Raw genomic sequence first — 22,325 nt, 5'->3', positions numbered from 1 at the left:
CGACCACAACGCGACACATAGGATTTTTGTGTTTTCGTTTATATATACTATAGATACTAGCTTTTGAACCCGTGTAATACACGGGAATTTTTAATTGATAAGAACTTCTAAAATTTGTTATTTGAAATAAAGTTACAAAGTTAAAGGGAAAAAGAAATTAAATACATATTACAAGCAATAACCAGTTTTTACCGTTCGAAAAAAAACAATAACCAGTTTAGAGTCTTAAATTTACAAATTTGAGAAAATCTCTTTATATACAACATTTGTAGTTTTATCACAGGTATTCCCTTCATCATCCAATATCAATAGTTTAAGACCACGTCTGATGGTTACTCTGGATAACGCAACATATAATTGCCCGTGGGAAAAAACAGGACATCGGAGGAACAAACCAACCCTGGAAAGAGATTGCCCTTGGCTCTTGTTAATCGTCATAGCAAAGCATACCGGAAGCGGAAACTATCTTCTGTTGAATTTGAATGGAAACTTTTTATCTGTCGGAGTCAAAGTAACTCTGTGTATAGCATGACGTTTGCCAATGTCACTGCCTGATACAGCCTCTACCTCTATAACCCGATTACCAAGAGATTTTACTATTAACCTTGTTCCGTTACACAACCCATTCTTCTGATCAATATTTCTTAGCAACGTAACCGGAACACCAACTTTTAGTATCAACTGGTGATTAGGACAACCATGAAACTTTAAACCATTGAGAACATCAGGTGAGTATAAGCTAGGATCAAATTCTTCATTTACGGTTTCTGACTTGTCAATACTATCAGAACTTTGGTATTCCTTATGGTCTCCAGGAAACCTTGCTAGTAATATATCATTGATCTCTTGAACAACTTCGTTTTTTGGTGCTAGTATGGCTCTTTCTTGAAAAAATTCCTTCTTCTTATAATTTTGAAGTATTGACGGATAAACAAATTCAATTAAATCAGAAGTCGGATCAACAGAATCTTTAATAAGAATATCATGAGGAATATCTATTTGCACTTCACCATGATTTGGACCACCAAGTTTTCCTTCCCCGATTTTTAAAAGCTATTCAGCAAAAAATCTAGTTTCCTCAATGTTGGGATCTTTACTTCCAACTGTTAACCTCATATTTTTTGTAAGTTTAAGCACTTTGCAATTTTTCCAGATGTAGGACGAACTTAGAGACGCATTCACTATTTGGTGTCTGCTTCCATTAGTAATAACTGGAAGTATATGTCTAAAGTCTCCTCCAAATACGACAACCTTACCACCAAATAGGCTATCACTTTTTAAAATGTCCTTAAAAGTTCGATCCATAGCTTCAAATGCATACTTGTGAATCATTGGCGCTTCGTCCCAAATAATCAAACTGGTTTGTTTAATTAAATCTGCAACTTTGCTTTGAGGATCAAAAGAGCAAATAGAATCCTTAGTTAGATTGATTGGAATTTTAAACCGGGAATGAGCCGTTCGACCACCAGTCAATAATAACGAAGCAATGCCACTGGAAGCAACATTTAAGACAATAAGGCCTCTAGATCTGACGGATGATGCTAAAGTCTTCCATAGTAATGTTTTACCGGTTCCTCCATATCCATAAATGAAAAACACGCCACCTTTTCCTTTCTCAACGGCTTTATTTATTTCATTATAGACATTGCGTTGTTCATTTGTAAGCGAGACAAAAAGAGTATCAAACTCATGTTGTAAATTTTCACGATCATAAGACGTCTCTTCAATAATAAGCCGATTATTTGCAAAGTCTACAGATTCAAGATCGGGAAACGGCATTGTATTAAATCTTTTAATGAGGAGTTGTTACGAAGCATAATTTTCTCAATCTCAAGCAAAGTCAAATTCTTGATTTGGTCCTCGCTAGTTGATAGTGTTGCATTTTAATAACAAAGTAACCACATTCATTCTTTCCAAAGATTAAAATATAAGCCAAAAAAACATCTAGACATTTATATATTAATATTATTGTTAAAAATTAATACCCGAACAATCCAAAAGCCGTTGTTGTTTGTGAATAATATCTTCTGCTAAATAATTCCATGTTTTGTCCCAAACAATTTCAGGTCTCGATAGACTTCCACACGTTAGCATTGTGCAAAATAAATTTCTTAAGTAAAACCCGGTGCCGGCATTGCTTGCTTCCACAATGCATTCGATATACTCATTGTCATTGTCTAAAAGACCAAGCTCATAACATGCATCTCTAAAGGTCGGAAGGATGTTACCATTAACTGTGCGAATGTCCTCAAATTTTGTAGGACCTCTGACTTTATTTAATAGAATTCGTAGATAGTATCCTTTGCTAGCTACAGATGAAATAGAGTGAATTCTACCAATTGAACAACCTTTTTTTCTTCGTTGCCATTTCCTTTCTTGAGCTTTCCAAACGAAATGGGAGGGAAATTCAACATAAGAGAGCTTTCGAGCTTCACGATCTGAACCTGTGTATGATTACATGACGTCAATTCCAAATTGGAAACTCCATACACGAAGATTACAATATAATTAATAATTCTAATTATCCTTTAAATTATTTTTTCATATAAATTATTTGTTTTCAATATCCTTTTAATAATTTTAGATAGTTTTATCTATCCACTACATATTAACTAAATGTTTATAATACTACAAATGCTAAGGAACAACGCAAAAATATTTAAATGAAATTGGATTCTAAGATACGGAAATCATATTCAAATTTTGTTAAACATTTGTTTGCCATCAAATTCCAAAGGCACGTTTTAGACTACAAATATTCATCATATATTTTGTTTGAACTAATTTTGGATTTTTAGATAATTTAAACTAATCTTGGATTTTCATCGTAAAAATTTTGGTTCATCTTATTGTTTTTTTTAACTAATTTGTTGTAGGAAAGAACATTCAATTTGGCATAATATAGTCGCTTGAAAATAGATGTTGTCTTTGCAAAAACAAAACATACTTTGCGTGCATATCAAATGAGGCGACCCCATAAAGAATGGTGTTGCCTAATAATCCATTAAAGATGCTAGAAGTTCTTTTTCATAAATAAGAGAGCTTTTGAGGTTTTGGATACATACCGTTTGTGGTCATCCAAGATGTGAACATTGATGAAGAAACAGATGCTTTGTCGAGGACATCGTCAATATCTTGATCTTCACCATAAACAATTTGTTGTTGTCTGGGAAGATGAAATAGAAGTCTAACAACAGATGGTGTTCTATAATGGACTTCGAATGAAAATATACGCCATGAAGCTTCACAAGCAGACAGATATCAACAATCATAATATTCTTTGATTTCATCAACTGGTTGTTCGGGAACATCTTCTGTGTCACCTCTTTGTTCTAATAAAACAGTTGCTCTATCTGGACCTTTGTTGATATATTTAAACAAATATTTTATCGAACCTGATTGATTGCACCACTCAACATTTATGTGTGCCTGATATCTTTTTAAAAGTGTCGGGTTGTATGGAACAACGCTTCTGTTGTCTAGGTTAACATTAGACTTTTTAATGAAAACTCCATCTTCACGCCTTCTGTATATAGGGTATCCATTCGAATCAACAGAAGTGTGGTCGGAAAATTTTTTCGAGAAGTTTTTTGAACACTTTTTATTGATCATGCATGAACAACTCATGTTTTCAGCACCACATGGCCCATGAATCATAAACTCGCTTACAAGGTCATACAACTCTGGATCTTCTTGCTTATTAGGAAGCTCCGCAGAAATAAACGAATCTATCTTGTCAGAATTATTAATCTTGTAATCACGGTGCATGAAGACACAAATGTGAGCATGAGGCAATCCACGCTTTTAAAACTCAATCGTGTAAACAACTACATTAAACAATTACATCATCATAAACGTTGTTATTACCATGCATATTGCTAAAATTTATTCATTAAATCAAATATATATTGAATAAACATAGTAGCATACCTGCTTTAACTTTCCCAAACAATAAACCCTCCTTCAAGTCTTTGACAAATGAGTCAAGTTTTATTTTAAACAGTCTACACAATATATCAGGCCTGTCTTCAGCTTTCAGATTTTTGTGGTTAAGAAATCTCTTAACTTCTGGCCATTTTGGATTGCAAGTCATGGTAATAAAAAAATATGGATATCCAAACCACTTGCATAGCGCCATAGCATCTAAGTAGTTCTCCCTCATGTAGCGTGCACCACCCGTAAATGAAGAAGGCAGAATTACACGTTGTCCAATGGTAGATATATCAAAATTTCCAGAGTTGTGTAGGTTAACTAACTTCTCATATGACTCACATCTCAGATTTTTCTGTTGGCATCGTATACAAAACAACCTCTCGCTTTCGATTGACGTATATGCATCAACTAAAAGTTGTTGATAGAGCCTTCCTCCATTTGTAATCAATGAGAAATTGTTTGTTCTGTCTTGAATTCTATATCCAAAGAATTCCCTCATTGTCAATCGTTGCCTTTTATTCTTGTTTGTCTGAGTAACAGCTCTATGATAGATGTCAACCCTATAACCGTCATCACCATATGGGAAAAAATAGGATATTGAAGCGGCATATATGAAGGATGAAGTTCACTTATGCGTTTCAATGATCCTTCTTGAGTATTAACAATGATATCTCTCTTTTCAAGACAGTCACCAATGTCTCCAACAATCAAAGCAGCCACTTCAGAAGATGTAGGTAAGTTGTATGTCCTACCATCTTGTTGTCGATCTCCAATAAGGCGTAACCTTACTTCCGCCTGAGGATTATCTTTAAAGCAGTCTCTCACCATACGATAAATTTGAACCAATACGTTGTTCGAATCTAACATGATCTTCAAATAGTTGACAAGTTCAATATCATCATTATTATCGGAGGATGTGGACGCAGTATTTGAGTCACTGAAAAAAGATATTAAGCATAAATATTAACAGAATTCGAGAATATTGTTTAAGACCCTATAACAGATAAATCGTACCTGAAAACACCTCTTCTGTTGGAAACTTCGTTTTCGGTATCATATATATATAGTTGAGAAAACTTTGGTTTTGAACCTCTTTCCGGAAGAAGACTTCCCCTAGAATGATAATTTTGTCCACTCAACCTAAATATTGGAGGAGCATTACCTCTATTAATAGATTTGTCAATTTTGCCACCCATAGAAGTAAAAGAAAATATGGAGTTGTAACGTCTTATGTTCTTCATGAATAATTTGCTATTCTGATCAACACCAGTAAAAATATTTTGATAACATTGAGGCGCTTCTTTATAATCCGGAAGCTCAACTTTACCGTAATGGCAACACAAAAAGTAACATGTTAAACCACTTATTTTTTGGGAGTGTTTTGCTTCTCCTTGCCATAATTTTGCATGGCATACTTCACATTCAACACTCTGATCACCATGATCCAAATAATCTGTGGCCAAAAAATCATTAATATTATAATAATTAATGACAAATAGTAGGATGTATAATTTGCTTATAGTATACCTTTCGAAATTGCATCCATTGAACCATTATTGTAATTTGATCTACCTGTAAAATACGATTGATGACTTATTAATTAACAATAAAATATTACATAATAAAATATTAACATAAAATAATTTGACGACTTATTAATTAACAATAAAATATTAACATAATTAATCTAACGTACCTTTTGAAACTTGAGTTTTATTTAAAATCAGAGAACGGCTACTTAGTCGGTGGCCTGATTGCATCGAAACAAACTTCTCTCTTTTAGAATCCAAAATGATTCTCCTTTCTTTGCGTTTCTCTTTATAATTGGTATTATTCATGACAATACTTGAATCTGTATGTATTATAAAAAATATATATAAAGAATTATTTTATAAAATTCTAAAGTTTAGATATAACTTTTTATTAAAATATTGTTATATTTTATTTTAAAAAATTAAAACTTACCATGTTCAAGTGTGTTGGAAGAGACTTGCGGAGAAAGATTTATGATGGAAGTTATAAAAGTTTTAACAACAGCTAAAGGACTTGCATAACATGTGGTTGAATTACCCGATCAGATTCACGATGCGCAACTCGAATCCTTGAAAGACGATAATCTCCCATCAAAACTCATGCGAGGCATGAACAAGCAACTTGAAACCAAATCGGACGGGGTCCGATATTTCAAAAACCGGATTTGGGTCCCTCGATACGGAGAGCAGAGAACCCTAGTGATGGACGAAGCACACAAGTCCCGATATTCCATCCACCCTGGCTCAGATAAAATGTACCATGACCTAAAGGCACTTTACTGGCGGCCAAACATGAAAGCCGACATTGCCACCTACGTGAGCAAATGTTTGACTTGTGCAAGAGTCAAAATAGAATATCAGAAACCATCTGGTCTGCTACAGCAACCGGAACTTCCAACGTGGAAATGGGAACACATTTCCATGGATTTCATCACGGGATTACCCAAAACACCGACGGGATGCGATACCATCTGGGTGATCGTTGACCGATTGACTAAGTCTGCACACTTCTTAGCAATCAAGGAATCAGACAAAATGGAAAGACTGACTCGCATCTATATGAAATAAGTAGTGTCTAGACACGGAGTGCCTATCTCGATCATATCTGATCGAGATTCCCGCTTCACTTCGCACTTTTGGAAGTCACTACAGAGTGAACTAGGCACCCGCCTTGATATGAGCACAGCATACCATCCTCAGACAGATGGGCAAAGTGAGCGCACCATTCAGACCTTGGAAGACATGTTGCGTGCATGCGTGTTGGATTTTGGAAAAAGTTGGGAACCTCACTTACCTTTGGTAGAGTTTTCGTATAACAACAGTTATCACGCAAGCATTAAAGCAGCGCCGTTTGAAGCGTTGTACGGACGAAAGTGTCGATCACCTCTCTGCTGGGCAGAGGTGGGTGATAGCCAAATCACCGGTCCAGAATTAGTACTTGAAACCTCTGAAAAGATTGTCCAAATCCGAAACCGCATGGCAGCAGCACGAGATCGCCAAAAGAGTTACGCCGACAAGCGCCGAAAGCCTCTTGAATTTCAGGTGAACGACCAAGTATTACTCAAAGTCTCACCTTGGAAAGGTGTAGTTCGCTTCGGAAAGCGAAACAAACTCAATCCACGATACGTTGGCCCTTACCGGATAACTGAGCGCATTGGTCCGGTAGCGTACCGACTGGATTTACCAACGGAACTCTGTAGCGTACACAATGTATTCCATGTATCCAATTTGAAGAAATGCATTTCTGATGAAACCCAGGCAGTTCCTTTGGACGAGTTGCAAGTTGATGAACAGCTACGCTTCATAGAAGAACCAGTTGAAGTTTTGGATTGGGAAACCAAAACACTCAAGCACAGCAAAATTCCAATCGTTAAGGTTCGTTGGAACTCGAGACGTGGACCAGAGTTCACGTGGGAACGCGAGGACCAAATGATGAAAAAGTATCCTCACCTTTTTGAAGGGTTGACCAAACACCGAAAACCGCGAAAGCCGTCAAACTGTCAGAAATCACCAGAGGTATGAATTAAATTTCGGGACGAAATTTCTTTCTATTAGGGGATGATATGACAAACTGAAAATTTTTCTTGCTTTTTCAGACACCCATCGCGACTTAACTCAAATTTTCGGGACGAAAATTCTTTCAACATGGGAATGATGTGACACTCGACACTTTCAGGTTAACTCCGTTAATCCAAACTCCGTCAATTCAAACTTAAGATCACTAGAACTATAACGCACATCTCATTGCATTTAAACTAGGGTTTTAAATGACGCTTGACAATCACTACACATGTAGTCTTTCGGGATTGCACCGAAACGCAAACGAGTTGACTCAAACCATTGGGGAACAAACGACAAACATCAAAACAATAAGTATTTGATAATTATGTGTTAGGTTTATGTATTATTTGATAATTATATGTAGAACATTAACTCAAGATGCAAAAGTCTATTTTATGCTAGAAAAGCAATAACTAAAAGTAAAGGGGCTATTGTGTAACATATCATTATTAAATAATAACAAAAATCCTAACCTCCCTCCCCCCTCCCAAACCCGATCGCCCCCCCTCCCTCTCTTCTTGGCTGCCGTAAACACACACACACATACATACAAGGATTTTCAAGTTTTGTTGAAGAATTAAGGTGCTAGGAAGGTAATTAACAACTACTCTATGCATTCTAAGTGTTTAATTTTCATATTGAATGGGTTAATCAAAACCCTAATTCTTGAAATTATGATTAAGATGAGTTAGGGTTTGATTATATGCTTGATGATGATTTACTAATGAAATTATTAACTAGTTGTGTTATTGTTGTTTGTTAATCACTTTTTCTTTGATTTTAAACTTTCAAGAAAAACCCTACCTATGTGTGTAATGTGAGATTGATATGCAAGGTTGGTAAATATTGTGTCTAGAGTGTTATATGCATGGATTATGGTTCATAGATTGTTGTTATGTTGAGTTTTGATGTAAACTGGTACTGGACAGATTGTTAAGTTTATGTTTAGACGACTGTAACTGAATGTTAATGTGGTAATTGGTCGAAATTCTTAACACTTCAGTGTACTAGGTTGAGTCTAGTTTCTAAAAAGTCTAAGTTTGTAATTTTTGGACGTGTAAAAGTTAACAATTATTATTTTACAAAACTGAAGTGCAAGTCTGAATTGTAAGGTCTGCTGTTAGGCTGTTTTGTAATTATCATATCTCATAAACTACAAGACCAAATGGGTTAGTTCCACTTCTAGAAGTTAACATATTGATTTAAGAATCTAACCCAATTGGTATTGCATTAATTGAATTTACCATTTAACAGAAATAACAAATATCATTCTGTTGCGCATGATTTTGACTGCTGTGAGTTTACTGTAATGTTTTGGTTATTGTGAGAAATCTATGTGGAATAAAAATACAATAAAAGTAGTTCTGGAAACCTAACTCATGTGTGCTTTTGTGACGATTTTTGGTAAATTAATTGATATGTTATGATCTGTTGAATTGAGTAATCTTTCCAAGTAGAATTCTGTCTTGATAAAACTAGCTGCTGAACTATGTGAAAATACATGAAACGTGTTTGTTGATCGATAATTGCTATGTTTTGACTAAATTGCCCCTTGTGGGGAATAATTTACTAGTAATGTACAATGTTAGTATTTGATGCTTAAGTAGTTGTATACATATGTAACGTGTCACCAATATGTTTGTCGAGTCACACATAATTCACAAACGAAATACGAAACGTATCTCATGCATAGGTATTATGTGCCGAGTCTAGAGACTCAATAATAGTTCCAACACTTAGAAAATCTCATTCTTATTTTAGAGCGCTAGTGAGGATTTTCTGTGACACGCATCTCTCGGTTGACTTGTTTTTGAATTCTTCGCAAACAGTGAGTTTCACGTTCCCCTTTTACTCTTTTAAACGCTTTTTACTTGGGGGAGATAACATACTCCAAAACGCTTTAGATTTTGTTATTAGTTATATATCACTTGTAAGGCTAAGTGGCAAACGAACCAACTAAAGTCCTTCATAACATCGAACCGTTTAATATTTGTATAATAGCGAGTCACTGTTGAGTAGTACTACTGGGTTTGACAAACCCCACCCAACTCTAAACTCGACTGGAGGTCGAGTGGGTGTAATCTTGGCTAACACATTTTCCATGGTCGTGGTAGACATGGTGGCAAGGCAATTGATAAACAGTCAGCTTCGGTGTCGAACACTTAGTAATACTTGTTTTATAGGCTAGCTACCTATCGATATATAATTGACTTAACATTATCTGGTAACGCAAACGCAAACACTTAAACGCAAACATTTTCTTTATTTATATATGTGAACTCACCAACCCTGTGTTGACACTTTTAGTATGTTATTCTCAGGTAGCCGAGGCGGGCGCGCGGTATAGGAACATGCATTTCATTGAACTCTATCGTTTTTGCAAACTTGTTTTTAAACTGTTATTAAATGGGTTTTAAGTCGTCATGCGTGACGCAACACTTGGTTTACAAATTTACGCTTCCGCACTTATTTAAACTTAAATTTTTCGTGGTTTGAAAACTTTATTTATGGTGTTTGATTATAACTAATGATTCCAATCCTGTTAGTTCACACCCTCTGACGGTAAAACTCCGTTAGTGGATTTTGAGGGTGTGACAGTTTTAGTACCTTGAAGTAATTGGATGGCTTATCTTGGTTGTATTTTGTGACTTGCACCTTAAAGGCGAGTTTTCTGTCAACCAAAGTTTCCAATTCGGACGGCTAGAAGGTGTCGCTAGTATGATCTTTTCCATAGAGGGACAAAAGATCTTCTGCAAAAATATTCAAAAGCTTAATGGCTACTGAGTCAAACAATGTCAAAAAGCAAACACCAGTAGAGTCTTGTAAAGTTACTATTACTCGAAACCTAAAAACAAAAATAAAAAAGAATTTATCAATCCAATATACATGAAGTTGTTCATTATACGAAATGTATACTAAATATGTAAACAAATTTAAATAAAAAACAGAGAAAATACCTCGGAATAACAGATGTGTCCCTAGTCTTACACTTCTCCGACCCACAAGTTATCTCAGATGAGAAAGCAGTTTCCGACGATCCATCAGATTTTGGACCGAGGGTCCATACTTGTTCGACCTTACACATACAATAAGAGCAACCAAGAAAACACCATGAATCTTTTTTTTCAATAGATTTAATGGTTCCGAGCAGAATTACGTGTTGAACCTACAGTTAAATGTAAACAACTTAAATAATCAATATATATAGTCTACAAAGAATATAAAAAAATAATTAATTTGTAACTGTAAACTAAGACCTTCAATTTATTAATTTCAGCGATGCAGTTGAATTCATTCATAACCAGAAATTCATTTTTGATGTTGTGAACAACAGTCTCGCAGCTTAGACTTTTGCTTGACATTGATCCACAATCTATCCTTGAAAGCACGCTGTGTAATAAATCATTTAATACAAAAAAGATTAAAATGATACGTCTATAATATGCTACAATATAATGAAATATTTAGTATATACTAAAATGTTGTACGTCTTAAAGAAAGTATGAGAATAAAACAAAAAGAAAACGTTTATGATATATACTAATATTATATAAATTAAGTATAAGAAATGGTAGAAGTTTTAAACGTCCTAAAATTTATATAGATGAAAAGTAGCATGTATAACAACAAATGACCTAACCTTTGTTTTAAGTCTTGAATTTCTTTTGAATCAGTGTTGATCAGTAGCTTGCTTCCATTAAACATATTGGATATGGATGCTTTATCTACAAAAGAAGTCAAACATATTAGTTTTCGTTTATTATCATTAAACAAATAATAATAAATTTTCGTATTATATGGTTGAAAGAAAGTAATACAATTCCATTTCTTGTACTTTGCGAACTGCAAAATAACAACCACCGGTTGAATAGTTGGATTCTCCTTTTTATAATTAGTGAGCTGATCACAATATTCATTCCACAGGGTTAAATCCAAAGCAGTTCCCCTATGACATTAGAATTAAAAATTAAATATAAATTAATAAAAATACATGATTTGAGTAAGAAATATTAAGGCTGAGGGGTGTAGGGAGCTCTAAAGGGGCGCGAGTGGGGGCTCCAGCCAATAATATTGTGACGTGTGGCAGAGAGAGAAACTGGATAAGGTGGGTGTTGGAGCCCCCGCTGGAGCCCCTGGCCCTGGTGTGGAGGGGCTCCAGCAGGGGCTCCAGCGGATTTTTTTTTTAGTTTTTTATAAATGAATTAAAAAAACGTATTATTAAAAAAACTCATAAATTATTTAAAAAAACACACATTTTTTTTAAAATTCAAATTACAAAAAAAAAACATACTAAAAATTAAACAAACAATAATACTTAATAATAACACTAATCTAATACAAGATCATCGGGTCGCCTCGCCCACAAATGTTCAACCAACTCATGTCGAAGATCCCCGTGTATCTCACGGCTCTTGATATTTGCTATGTTATGAAGTTTTTGTTGATCACTGATTGTGGACGGTTGTGGCGGAATGTCGCCTTGGTAGTTTTGGTAGATAGCTTTGCCCTCGTCTTCTAACGTCATGTTGTGTAGGATCAGACACGTGTAGACGACGTCCGTTATCCTCTCCCGAGTCCAATAACGTATCGGGTTCGCCAGAACATAATATTGTTTTTTTATAGCTCCAAAAGCTCTTTCAATATCTTTTCTAGCAGACTCTTGCTTCTTCGTAAAATACTTCCGTTTGTCGGCGATTGGATCTGTAAAAGCTTGAACTAACAAAGCCCATTCGTTGTAAATACCATCGACCAGATAGTACCCGTACTTGAAGAGTTCTTCATTTGCAACAAAAGATTGAGGTGGTTCAACCCCGTCGATAAAGTCGTTGATCAAATTTGACTGATCGATAACATTAAGGTCGTTATTTGACCCAGCAACACCAAAAAAAGCATGCCAAAACCAAAGATCATGTGACACCGCCGCCTCAAGTATAAGGGTCGGCCCTTCATGATCACCACGGTGGAACTGACATCGCCAGGCCGTTGGACACATAGCCCATCCAACATGCGTACAATCGATGCTACCTAGCATCCCAGGAAAACCATGTTTTTCTGCGTGCACCTCATATATGCGTTGGATGTCATACATTGTAGGTTTACGCAGATATCTCCGAGCGTAAGTCGATATGACTCCTACATATAATATATATTACAAAATGTAATAAATATTTAATAAAAAGTAAAATTAATGTTTTTTACCTTGGCAGAAAAAATGAAGGGATTCACGTGCAACCCTTTTCGACATCTGTAAATACTCATCCAAAGCGTCCGACGAGATGCCGTACGCTAATTGACGGATAGCAGCCGTGCATTTTTGAAGAGGGGTAAAACCGGGGAGACCCCTAGCATCCTCCCTTTTGTTGAAAAAAGGGATACCGTGCCTCTAAATCACTTGCTATACGCATGAACAATTGTCTGCTCATTCGGAAACGAGTTCGAAAATCCGACTCCTCATATACCGGTTGAGGGCTAAAATAATGCCTAAACAAAGTATCGTTAGCACCCGATCGATCACGATCACGAGGTGGTGCTCTAACCCTCGGGAGTCGAGGTTGATGGGCTTGATTTTGCAAGAGATCGACCACGGTTGCGGTCAAAACTCCCCCTACATGAAGAAGCAAATCATCCTCTTCGGAGGAGTCGGAATCAGACAAGTACGACGACATTATTTTTTTAAAAAAAATTGGGAAGATGGGTTGATTTTGGGTTTTATTTTGAAGTTGTGGTGATTGATATGGGTGAAATGGGGTATTTTTTATAGATGAAATGGGGTATTATATAGGAGTTTGAGATATTATATAAGGGTTTTAAGGTTTTTTTTTTAAAAATAATGAGCTCCAACGGCTCTTTTGGGCGGGCCCACCGGCTTTTTCTCTCTCTTCTCCCGCGACCACACTCACGCCTGCCTGGGGGCTCGCGCTCGCGCCCCGTTCGCGCCCCGGTGGTGTGGGGTTAGCGCCTGGGGGAGCGAGCGGAGGGGCTCACGCGCCCAGGTTAGCGCCCCACACCCCTCAGCCTAAGAGGTATGAAGTAATTGTCACTCGATATCATTGATGGTCATCATTATAGCCTTTGAATCTTTTCCAAAGACTTTATGATGCATAACTTCACCCACATTAGTTAGATATCCACAAATATCTGAAAATAAATATAATTAATATGTTAGGTAAAAAATATATAAAAAAAACTGTTTAGATAAATAAGAACAATAAATAACAATTTTACGAACCAGAAGAAACATTGAATGGAAGTTTGAAGAACTGGATATCTTGGAAAGAAGCAAATGACAAGCCATTATTTGATACTTCAATATCTGCACAAGCATTAACCTTTGTGTTCCAATTCCACATAACCTTATAGGGATTGTCACAAAACTTCACAGAAGTTTCATTCCGAGCAAGTGAAGCTTCGGATATTTGCAAGGAAAATCCCTCTTGAAGATATTTTTTCATATCGGATTTCAAGTACTGTTTCTCAATAGACACTTGGATCTTCGAACCCTGTAAGTTTGAAAAATATCGGAAATCAAATACAATGGTTCAAATATGAATCGGGTATGAAAAGTATATTATTATACATAATAAAAGTTTATGATACCTCTTTGTCCATAAGTATGATTTCAACGCTATGGGTATCAGTAGGACGCTTTATTACAGGCATCCATAACCTTATTACTCGGCCTTGAAGTGTGAAATTCAAGTTATTAATGTTCAGGCCTTTGAACATGGTGATACTTGAGGAAAAAACCATGCTGATAATGAAAATAAATCAGTGTTTTTGTTACGAAGGCAATACAACTATAAAGTTTTTATCATTTATATAAGAAATACTAACCTTATTGACATTGCTATGATAAGAGTGGTTGCTGTGAGTGAGAGGAAGATTTAGAATGCAAAAGTAATGATGTAGAATATGAGAATTTATAATGTGTTTATCGAATGATTATAAGGAATGTTTGAAGTTTGACAAATCTATATTTACGGAAGTTGTTTCAATATTAGTTTTAGAAGAGATTTTTTGGAAATGTTTAATAAAGCATGTTTGAAATTTGAGAAATCAAATGTCGTGATATTATTATTATATTTTAGGGAAGTTGTTTCAATATTACTTTGAGAATAATTTTTTTTTTTTTGAAGGTTGTTTCAATAATATCTTCAGAATAAACATATACAATTTGAATTTCCAATAATTTTTTTTTTGTTATTACTATAATTTTGGAATACTTGCACAACTTACAAATCTGAATCCCTTAAATTAAGGGTCTGTAATTAAATTTGTAATTAATTTGTGTTAATTGAATATTTTAAATTTTTATATGAAAAATGGTTGATCAATTTCTTAAACGTCATAAAACATTAAAATATATTAAACATGTAAAATGATCTTTGTTAAATGATAATAATAATAATAATAAAAATAGTGAAACACACCTGAATTCCAAGTATTCTATTATAATTCCCTAATTCAACCAAGAAATGCCTCAATGTGCCCTCTACATCAGAATGTACCGAACTGTCATACACCCAGTTAGGGTTTGTGGATGGTTCATGGCTCATGTCACTAAAAAAGATAATATAGTTCATTAAAAAAGAGTATGAAATTTGAATTTCTGATTACCTGTGACCCACACAATTAAACAAAATCATACCTTTTCAATACGGATTCAGCAAACGGTCTCATGATACTTAGATAGCTTAGGCGAATATTCATCGAGGATGAAATCCCTGAAATGATTAGAATGTAATAAATAATTCGGATGTATGATTTTAAAGAGATTTATTATATTATTTAGATAATCTGAAGGACTATTAAAAACCTCTTAGCAAATTTAGGACCATTGAGAAAAATACAATGTCTCCTGAGAAGGAATCAATCTGGAAGATAACACATAATTGGTATCATAACAAATATAATAAATAACAAATATACACTCTAGGAAAGTTAATTAACTTACAGGATTAAAGCCTTTAACTTGTTTCTTGTCAAGTTTCATATTTTCTCGTATAATTTTCATATTTCTTGCTCTGTGCTCTGCCAAAGAGTTCATAATCTCCTAAACAAAAAAGAATGATCGGTTTTGCACAAATTAGAGATAGTCAAAACGACTAAACGTTTAAGCCTTTTAGAAAAACTAATAGACGTGACTTTAGTTCTTCAACTTCAAGACTCAATAAGAATTTCAAACATAAACACATGCTATATTTTACATTAATGATTTTACCTTTTTAGGCCAAACAAACTAAAATTTGTAACATCAATGTTTAATTTTTCAAGAAAATAAATCAAATATTAATACGAAAACTTGTGTGAAATCGCCATAGTGATATTCATTGTCGCCGGCCGTGGTGCGACTCGCACACCCTTCGAGCATCCCCTGCGTAGCGTAATTATAAGCTACTTATAATATTTGTAGTGTAATTTTATTACTCTAGTTGTTTTTATGATTACAGTATAAAAACATCAAAAACATGCCACCGTGCTTTTTTTTCCATTTGTTTCGCATGCTCGCACGGTAAACGTTTTTTGGATTTGATTCATCTCCAAGAATATATAGCCAATCTATTAGAAATATATATGATTTATGAGAATTTTTTAAACACCAATCGACCAGAAAAATGAAAAAAGTCAACATTCAAAGTTTTTCAAAGTGTATTTAAATACCAGGAACATTTACAATCGTTGGGTATATCTTTATTTTTACAATTTTAGAAATTTAAAAACCAAATTAAATTAAAATACAATGAAAGAGTACATATTTTTACAGTTAATTAGATTACCTCACGTATTGCCTCTTGGTTAGATATTCATTGTCGCCTGATGCATAGAGACCAAGGTGAAATCGTCATAGTGAAGATGAAATCAATCTGTTCACTCAAATCACTTTGATAATATAAAACCCTAAATCGAAACATGATAGAAATCGTTATTGTGAGAATAAAGATTAGAAAAGAATAGCCAATAATGAATATCAAAACCCAGATTCAATCATTATAAGAAAGTAAATGATATCATAAAATTAGATAAACCGATTTCTTACCTGGTGAATCGGATCTTGTTAGACGAATTCGCAAAAAAAAAAAAAAAAAAAGAGGCTATCTGATAGTGAGAAGAAGAGAATGCAGACAATAAAACCCTAACTGGATGATTGGGTTGTAAACGTAAATTAGATTAAAGTCAGGAAGTCAATAATATTCAAAATCCATGGGTCAAAAAAATTAAACCCATAACCCATGGGCAACATGGATTAAGGAGATTAAAGATTAGAAGTTAGGATTAATTTGGTTATGACACATCAGCATTTAGTATTTTTGTTTATTAGTATTGTTAGATATATATATATATATATATTTGCCCAATCTTGATTCTCACTAACTTTAATTTTGATATATGTATTAATCATTTGTTCCCAAACAAGTGGAACTCGTTTATTATTTATAACCATTTACCTTAAAAATTAGCGAATTGAATCGGTTCAAATATGTCACATATACGTTATTTGAAATGGTTTTTGTTACATATATATATATATATATATATATGTACCGTCTTGAAATGATATCACTGTAATTGTGAAATAAGATCGGTTAATTCACATCACCGACAATGTATATAAAAGTAGACACCCATTTTGAATATATATAGATGTGTCTTTTATAAAATTGTAAACAATTAAACATGCTCGCATTTAAATATGGAGACATACATCTTTGTGAAAAATGCGCAAAGTTATCTAACCAACATGAAGCATGAGCACACAATTATAGAAATAAAACTTCATGAATATGAAATTATGTATATAGAACACACTTTATGAATATTATCGTACTCTTACAAAGTATACCATTTACTAAGTTTATTAACGGGAAATTACGCATATGATCTTATACGTTCAAAAAGGGTGATATTTTGGGAGTTATCAATAAATAATTGAAAGTGTTATACGATGCATCTAACTTTGAGAGTATGTGAACGTCTGCTTGTCTGACACATGAATGAACTTTACAATTGCGATGTTGCATTCCAACCATGCAATGATACGTCCAAAACAACTTATAATTTCGAAGCATCTATCCTCGCCCAAAAATAGATGTTTGCACGTGTCACACACACATATATATATATTAATTTTACTGTTCAATTTAACCATCCCATTGAGTTAATAAAAGCTATAATAACTATTTTGATATAGAATCTTGATTTCTAAGCAACCGTTGGTAACACTTTTTTAATAATTTTGGCGTCGATAAAAATGATTTAGCATGCTTATAAGTTATAACCAAAATTCTTTTAATCAACAGTTGAGCCCAATTACATTGGGCTACATAAAGTGCTTCTTATTTAGATGTTCTAATAAAGTAGCAGGCCCACTCAAATTTTTGAACGGCCCAAAGCCCCAAATAGAATTATAATTGACACTCAGTAGAGGTGCACAAATCGGATTTTTCAAATACCCGTGTTCGGGTATGGAACCAGGTTCGGTATGACCGGGTATTGGAAAATCGTATATTGGTAAAAACTGGTTCGGTTCCGGGTATTGCCTCTAAAAACCATACCCTATGCATCGGGTTCAGGTCGGGTATAGAACCGGATATTCTAAAACCGGGTATTTGAATACCCCATTTTCGGGTATTGAAAGAACCCTATTTGTGGGTTTTTTCGGGCTTTTATCTGGGTATAGATTGGATTTTTTAAAAGGTTGCACTTTTTAGGGTATTTTTCGGGTATACATCGGGTATTTGATGTTGATCAGTTCTTCATGTAAGTAATAAATAACATGAATAAAAAATAAATTTATGAACCTGTTACAGCATGGAGAGTAGTAATCGCAACAGAGAATGATGTAGACGACATGGTTGTCAGCTCGGTCGAGTTCCCCTTTAGGATGTATAGTTAAGGATTGTGTTAGGGTTCTTGAGAGGAACCCGGTTTAGGAGAGAGGAGGTACACAATATTGTTATGTGTGTGTAATTAGGTTATGATGTTAATATTTATCTCTCTTTAATTACACCCAAGGGGAAACCCTTTATTAGTTAGTTATAGGTAATATGACCCATCAACAGTTACCAAACTAATATATAATAAGGTATAGTTAATATTTTGATCTATTATAATATAAATGATTATAATGGTCATATATATATATATAAGTATATATTTAATCTTACATTCTCCCACTTGGCCGAGCAATCATTTATTATGAGTATTAGATAAGCCTGATCAGGAGTTAACACTCATTTTAGCTTTAAACTTAAACTTGTGCAGAGAAATACAGTCATTGAATTGAACATCAGCTCAAGACCCCCATTAATCATACTGCAGTCCTTATTTAAAACCTAAGTAGTTATAATCAAAATTTTCAAGTAAGCCCTTTAGAACGTTTGATTTGTATATTTAATTCATCTATATGTCATTATGCATGCAGAACATATTAAGAGACGTACAAAATCAAAACTGATGAGGAATTTTAATAGTTAATAATTCATAGTATGATATGCAGTTACGCATAGTTATCAATAACCCGTCATTATTATAAGCGCTTTCATAATATTTATGGGTGAGACTTTTAGTTATCGGATCCTTAAGCATATCATGAATGTATTCGATACGAAAATTTAGATTCCTCAATTTGTTCATAAACGAATAATTAGTTTCATATCGAAATTTAATGCAGCACCTCTCAAACTGTTACTGTTAGAGAAAACATGGTAGCTGACTTTATCACAATAATTCTTCAATATATAATTTATATGGAGTTAATAAACTTATGAGTCCACTGATAAATTTTCAACAACATTTATTGCTAATTGTGTTGTGATTAATCAACACATTATGTCATTATAACTTAAATTGTTGTCATCGGTTCATTATGACTCCCCCATGAGATAGATTTATCTGCTAACATAAGAATATATCCCGAAAATTACATTTTCTTATATCTGAATATGACATAGTTTAGAGTAATCTAACGGTTTGAATTATCACTTCTTCTTTTAAATTATAGTCTTTCGTTTCTTTTAAAGATATCTTAGTACTCTTTTACATGCTTCACATTAATCTAGATATATCTAGTGTGTTGCAATTTTGAGTAATATCTAAATGAGTATAGACTTAAACTTACATAAGGCTTCTAGTTAATGAAGCATTAGGTAATAATCTCAATGATCATATTATCCTCTAACTAGAGCAATATTGTTTTTTACATGTGTAAAGACCCATCTAAGGTAAAACTTATAGAACAAAACTAGCGTCCATTTGGGTCTATCTCAGAATGTTATAATATCTATTACGTAAGAGATATCTCTGAGGTCTATCGTATCATAGTATGTACAACAATGTTTTGACTTATGTAACATATACTTGTCAGAAGAATGTCATCTATATAAGGACAAGTTTGTTTTTAGTTGCTCACATTCATCTTGAGGTAGGTATATTAATCCACTTGGTTTTTGATAAAAAATAGTTGTATAAAGATTTCATCACATTATGATGTCTGCATTAACCCATACATGGATTTTATTGACTTACATACTAAGTTTCCTTTGACCTTCAGTTTAGAACTTTCAGATTGTTTTATGAACATGTAAATATGTAAGTCAGTTGTTAGGTAAAGTTGTTTTAATGTTCATCTAACGTAGCTCTTAACCATTATAAGCTACTAGAACAATAATGATTCTTAAAGAAATCTTTTGTAATATAGGTAAGAAGATTCTTTGATAATTGGTTTATCCTTGAATACAACCTTTAACAATCAATCGTGCTTCTTACTGTCGTATTGAGATTTAGTTTAGTTATGAACACTCTTAGGTGATTCAACCAAATCTCAAAACGTTAGCATGACTTATGTAGTCAATTATGATTGATGATAATGATTTAATTATAAGGGGTAGGATCATTAAACTTTCCAACATCCATTTCAACTTTAGTTAGGGAGGTTACATAATCATCAATATTAGTAGGTTTTAAAACCTAGATGGTCTCCTGAGTTGATTATTGGGTAATCTTAAAAAGTCTCAGTTTTATGGATTAGCTATTAGTTAGGTTGCTACCATTTTCAGGATTCTAAGTGTATAAGAGTTGGTGTAGTATGGTGTACAGGATGTGTAATTGGAGTGAAATTTGGAGTAAAATTTAATGACTCTCTTCCCCCTGCCCCTTGTACTTCTGACAAGTCATTATAAGGACTTTTACTGAAATTTGGAGTAAAATTTAATGACTCACTTCCCTCCGCCTCTTGTACTTCTGACAAGTCATTATAAGGACTTTTACTGCTCCCACTAACCTTAGAAACCTTTAGGAAATTAGCATACTTAGGGTCAATATTTAAAGACCAATAGATTCTAACAGAGAAACAAGTTAATAATATAAGTTGTTGCAGTTTCTCTTGGTGAGGATTAATTTAGTAAGAAATCTGAATTTGTCCACGTTTAAGCACAATGAAACTTTTGTAAGAATAGTAGTAAATGCTAAAGAGATAAGTTTTGATGGAATAGTGTTATGATGGAGCAGTGTCTTGCACAAGAGGGGTATTTGAGATAATATCAAGTTTTCACTCCCCCACCTCTTGCAAATCTTGTAAGTTATGATTGAGACACTTAAGGCTCCCACTGATCTTTAATATCTCTAGGAAAAATACAAGAGAAGTTTCAATGATGTACATGACGTGGGAATCTGTCATATATATGTTAGACTTGATTTGATTCCATTAACGTCCAGATGTCATAATAAACTTAAATGACATATTTAGAAGAAATCGTATTAAGTATATATGAATGGATTTCTTTAAAAACCATGGACCATAGAAGTCAGATTAGATACAAGTAAATATCTTTTTAAATGATAAAATAATTATGTCTGAATATTCCGTTTTGAATAAGTTCCACAAATGTCAATAAAATATAACTTATGGTGGACCCATACTTATTCCTTAAGCCAAGTAATGTTTAGGGCATCAATACATGATTAAAATCACTAAGAATGAGATTATATGAAATTCACCATCATCAACCATGTCATGATTTCTCATGAAATTTGGTTTTAATGGATGAATTTTATAAGTCTCATTTGTCTTTTGTTGAATTCTTATTTGCATGATAACAAAAGTTGTGAAAGTATGTAGTATCATCTAATTCTATTTAATAAATTTTCAATCCAGATATTGATAACAAATAATATGAGAGTTTAAGATAAGAGTGACTTTATGTTGGATATGCAAACCTCACAACTGTCATATTGTAGCTTAAGTATTAATACTAAATTCTGATTGATCTCCAGAATATTTAAGATATCATAAAACGTAATTAGAAGACAGTTTTTCATGGTTATAATAGCCTTAACATTTAAAATTTGTCACCAACACTCATGTTAGTTATTTGTTGATATCAGTAAAGAAACTTATAGAACTAGACTCAACCTATAATGTGTTAATTGGAATATTAGGATTAGCATACTTAAATATCATTAATATATGACTACTGTTTTAGCCATATATTCTTTTGAATTATGGATAGCCTTGTTACTTATGCCTAATATAATGACATATATTTACAAAGAGACTTCTCCTTAGAGAACTTAAAGCTGGAATTAATACTTGTATTTTGTTTATGAACCTTAGAATTATCCTCTTTAAGGTTTTAATGGTGGTGAGTTGAATAACATCTTGTGTTCCACTGCCATGTTCTTTTCTTTTACACGTGTTGCTAATCAACATACTCGTTTTCCTTTTGTACTTATGAGTGTTATAGTTGATACTTAAGGCAACAAATTGTAATAATAGGAAATTTTAGTATGTAATGCATTAAA

At 33.6% G+C, this 22,325-nt stretch overlaps 3 protein-coding genes across 3 annotated transcripts; all 3 read right to left on the bottom strand.

The window, feature by feature from the left end:
- Window positions 1-462: 462 nt before the first annotated feature.
- Window positions 463-1,779, bottom strand: LOC143533536 (uncharacterized). The gene is made up of 2 exons (XM_077028292.1): window positions 1,138-1,779; window positions 463-1,053 (listed from the first exon to the last, which is right to left on the bottom strand). Exons 1-2 carry the CDS (start codon window positions 1,777-1,779, stop codon window positions 463-465), a joined length of 1,233 nt encoding a protein of 410 aa, XP_076884407.1.
- A 192-nt stretch (window positions 1,780-1,971) lies between these two features.
- On the bottom strand, window positions 1,972-4,432 carry LOC143533534 (uncharacterized). Its single transcript, XM_077028291.1, has 5 exons — window positions 3,931-4,432; window positions 3,868-3,878; window positions 3,396-3,801; window positions 3,066-3,242; window positions 1,972-2,444 (listed from the first exon to the last, which is right to left on the bottom strand). Exons 1-5 carry the CDS (start codon window positions 4,430-4,432, stop codon window positions 1,972-1,974), a joined length of 1,569 nt encoding a protein of 522 aa, XP_076884406.1.
- Window positions 4,433-13,563: 9,131 nt separating this feature from the next.
- Window positions 13,564-14,252, bottom strand: LOC143533533 (uncharacterized). Its single transcript, XM_077028290.1, has 3 exons — window positions 14,124-14,252; window positions 13,756-14,026; window positions 13,564-13,664 (listed from the first exon to the last, which is right to left on the bottom strand). Exons 1-3 carry the CDS (start codon window positions 14,250-14,252, stop codon window positions 13,564-13,566), a joined length of 501 nt encoding a protein of 166 aa, XP_076884405.1.
- Window positions 14,253-22,325: the final 8,073 nt, after the last annotated feature.

Source organism: Bidens hawaiensis, unplaced genomic scaffold (assembly GCF_021521415.1).
Source record: "Bidens hawaiensis isolate Kalapana, Puna unplaced genomic scaffold, B.hawaiensis_p1.1 tig00009774_1, whole genome shotgun sequence".
Lineage (NCBI taxonomy): Eukaryota > Viridiplantae > Streptophyta > Magnoliopsida > Asterales > Asteraceae > Bidens > Bidens hawaiensis.
The sequence above is the reverse complement of the archived record's forward strand: the minus strand, read 5'-3'. Positions and strand labels throughout refer to the sequence as shown.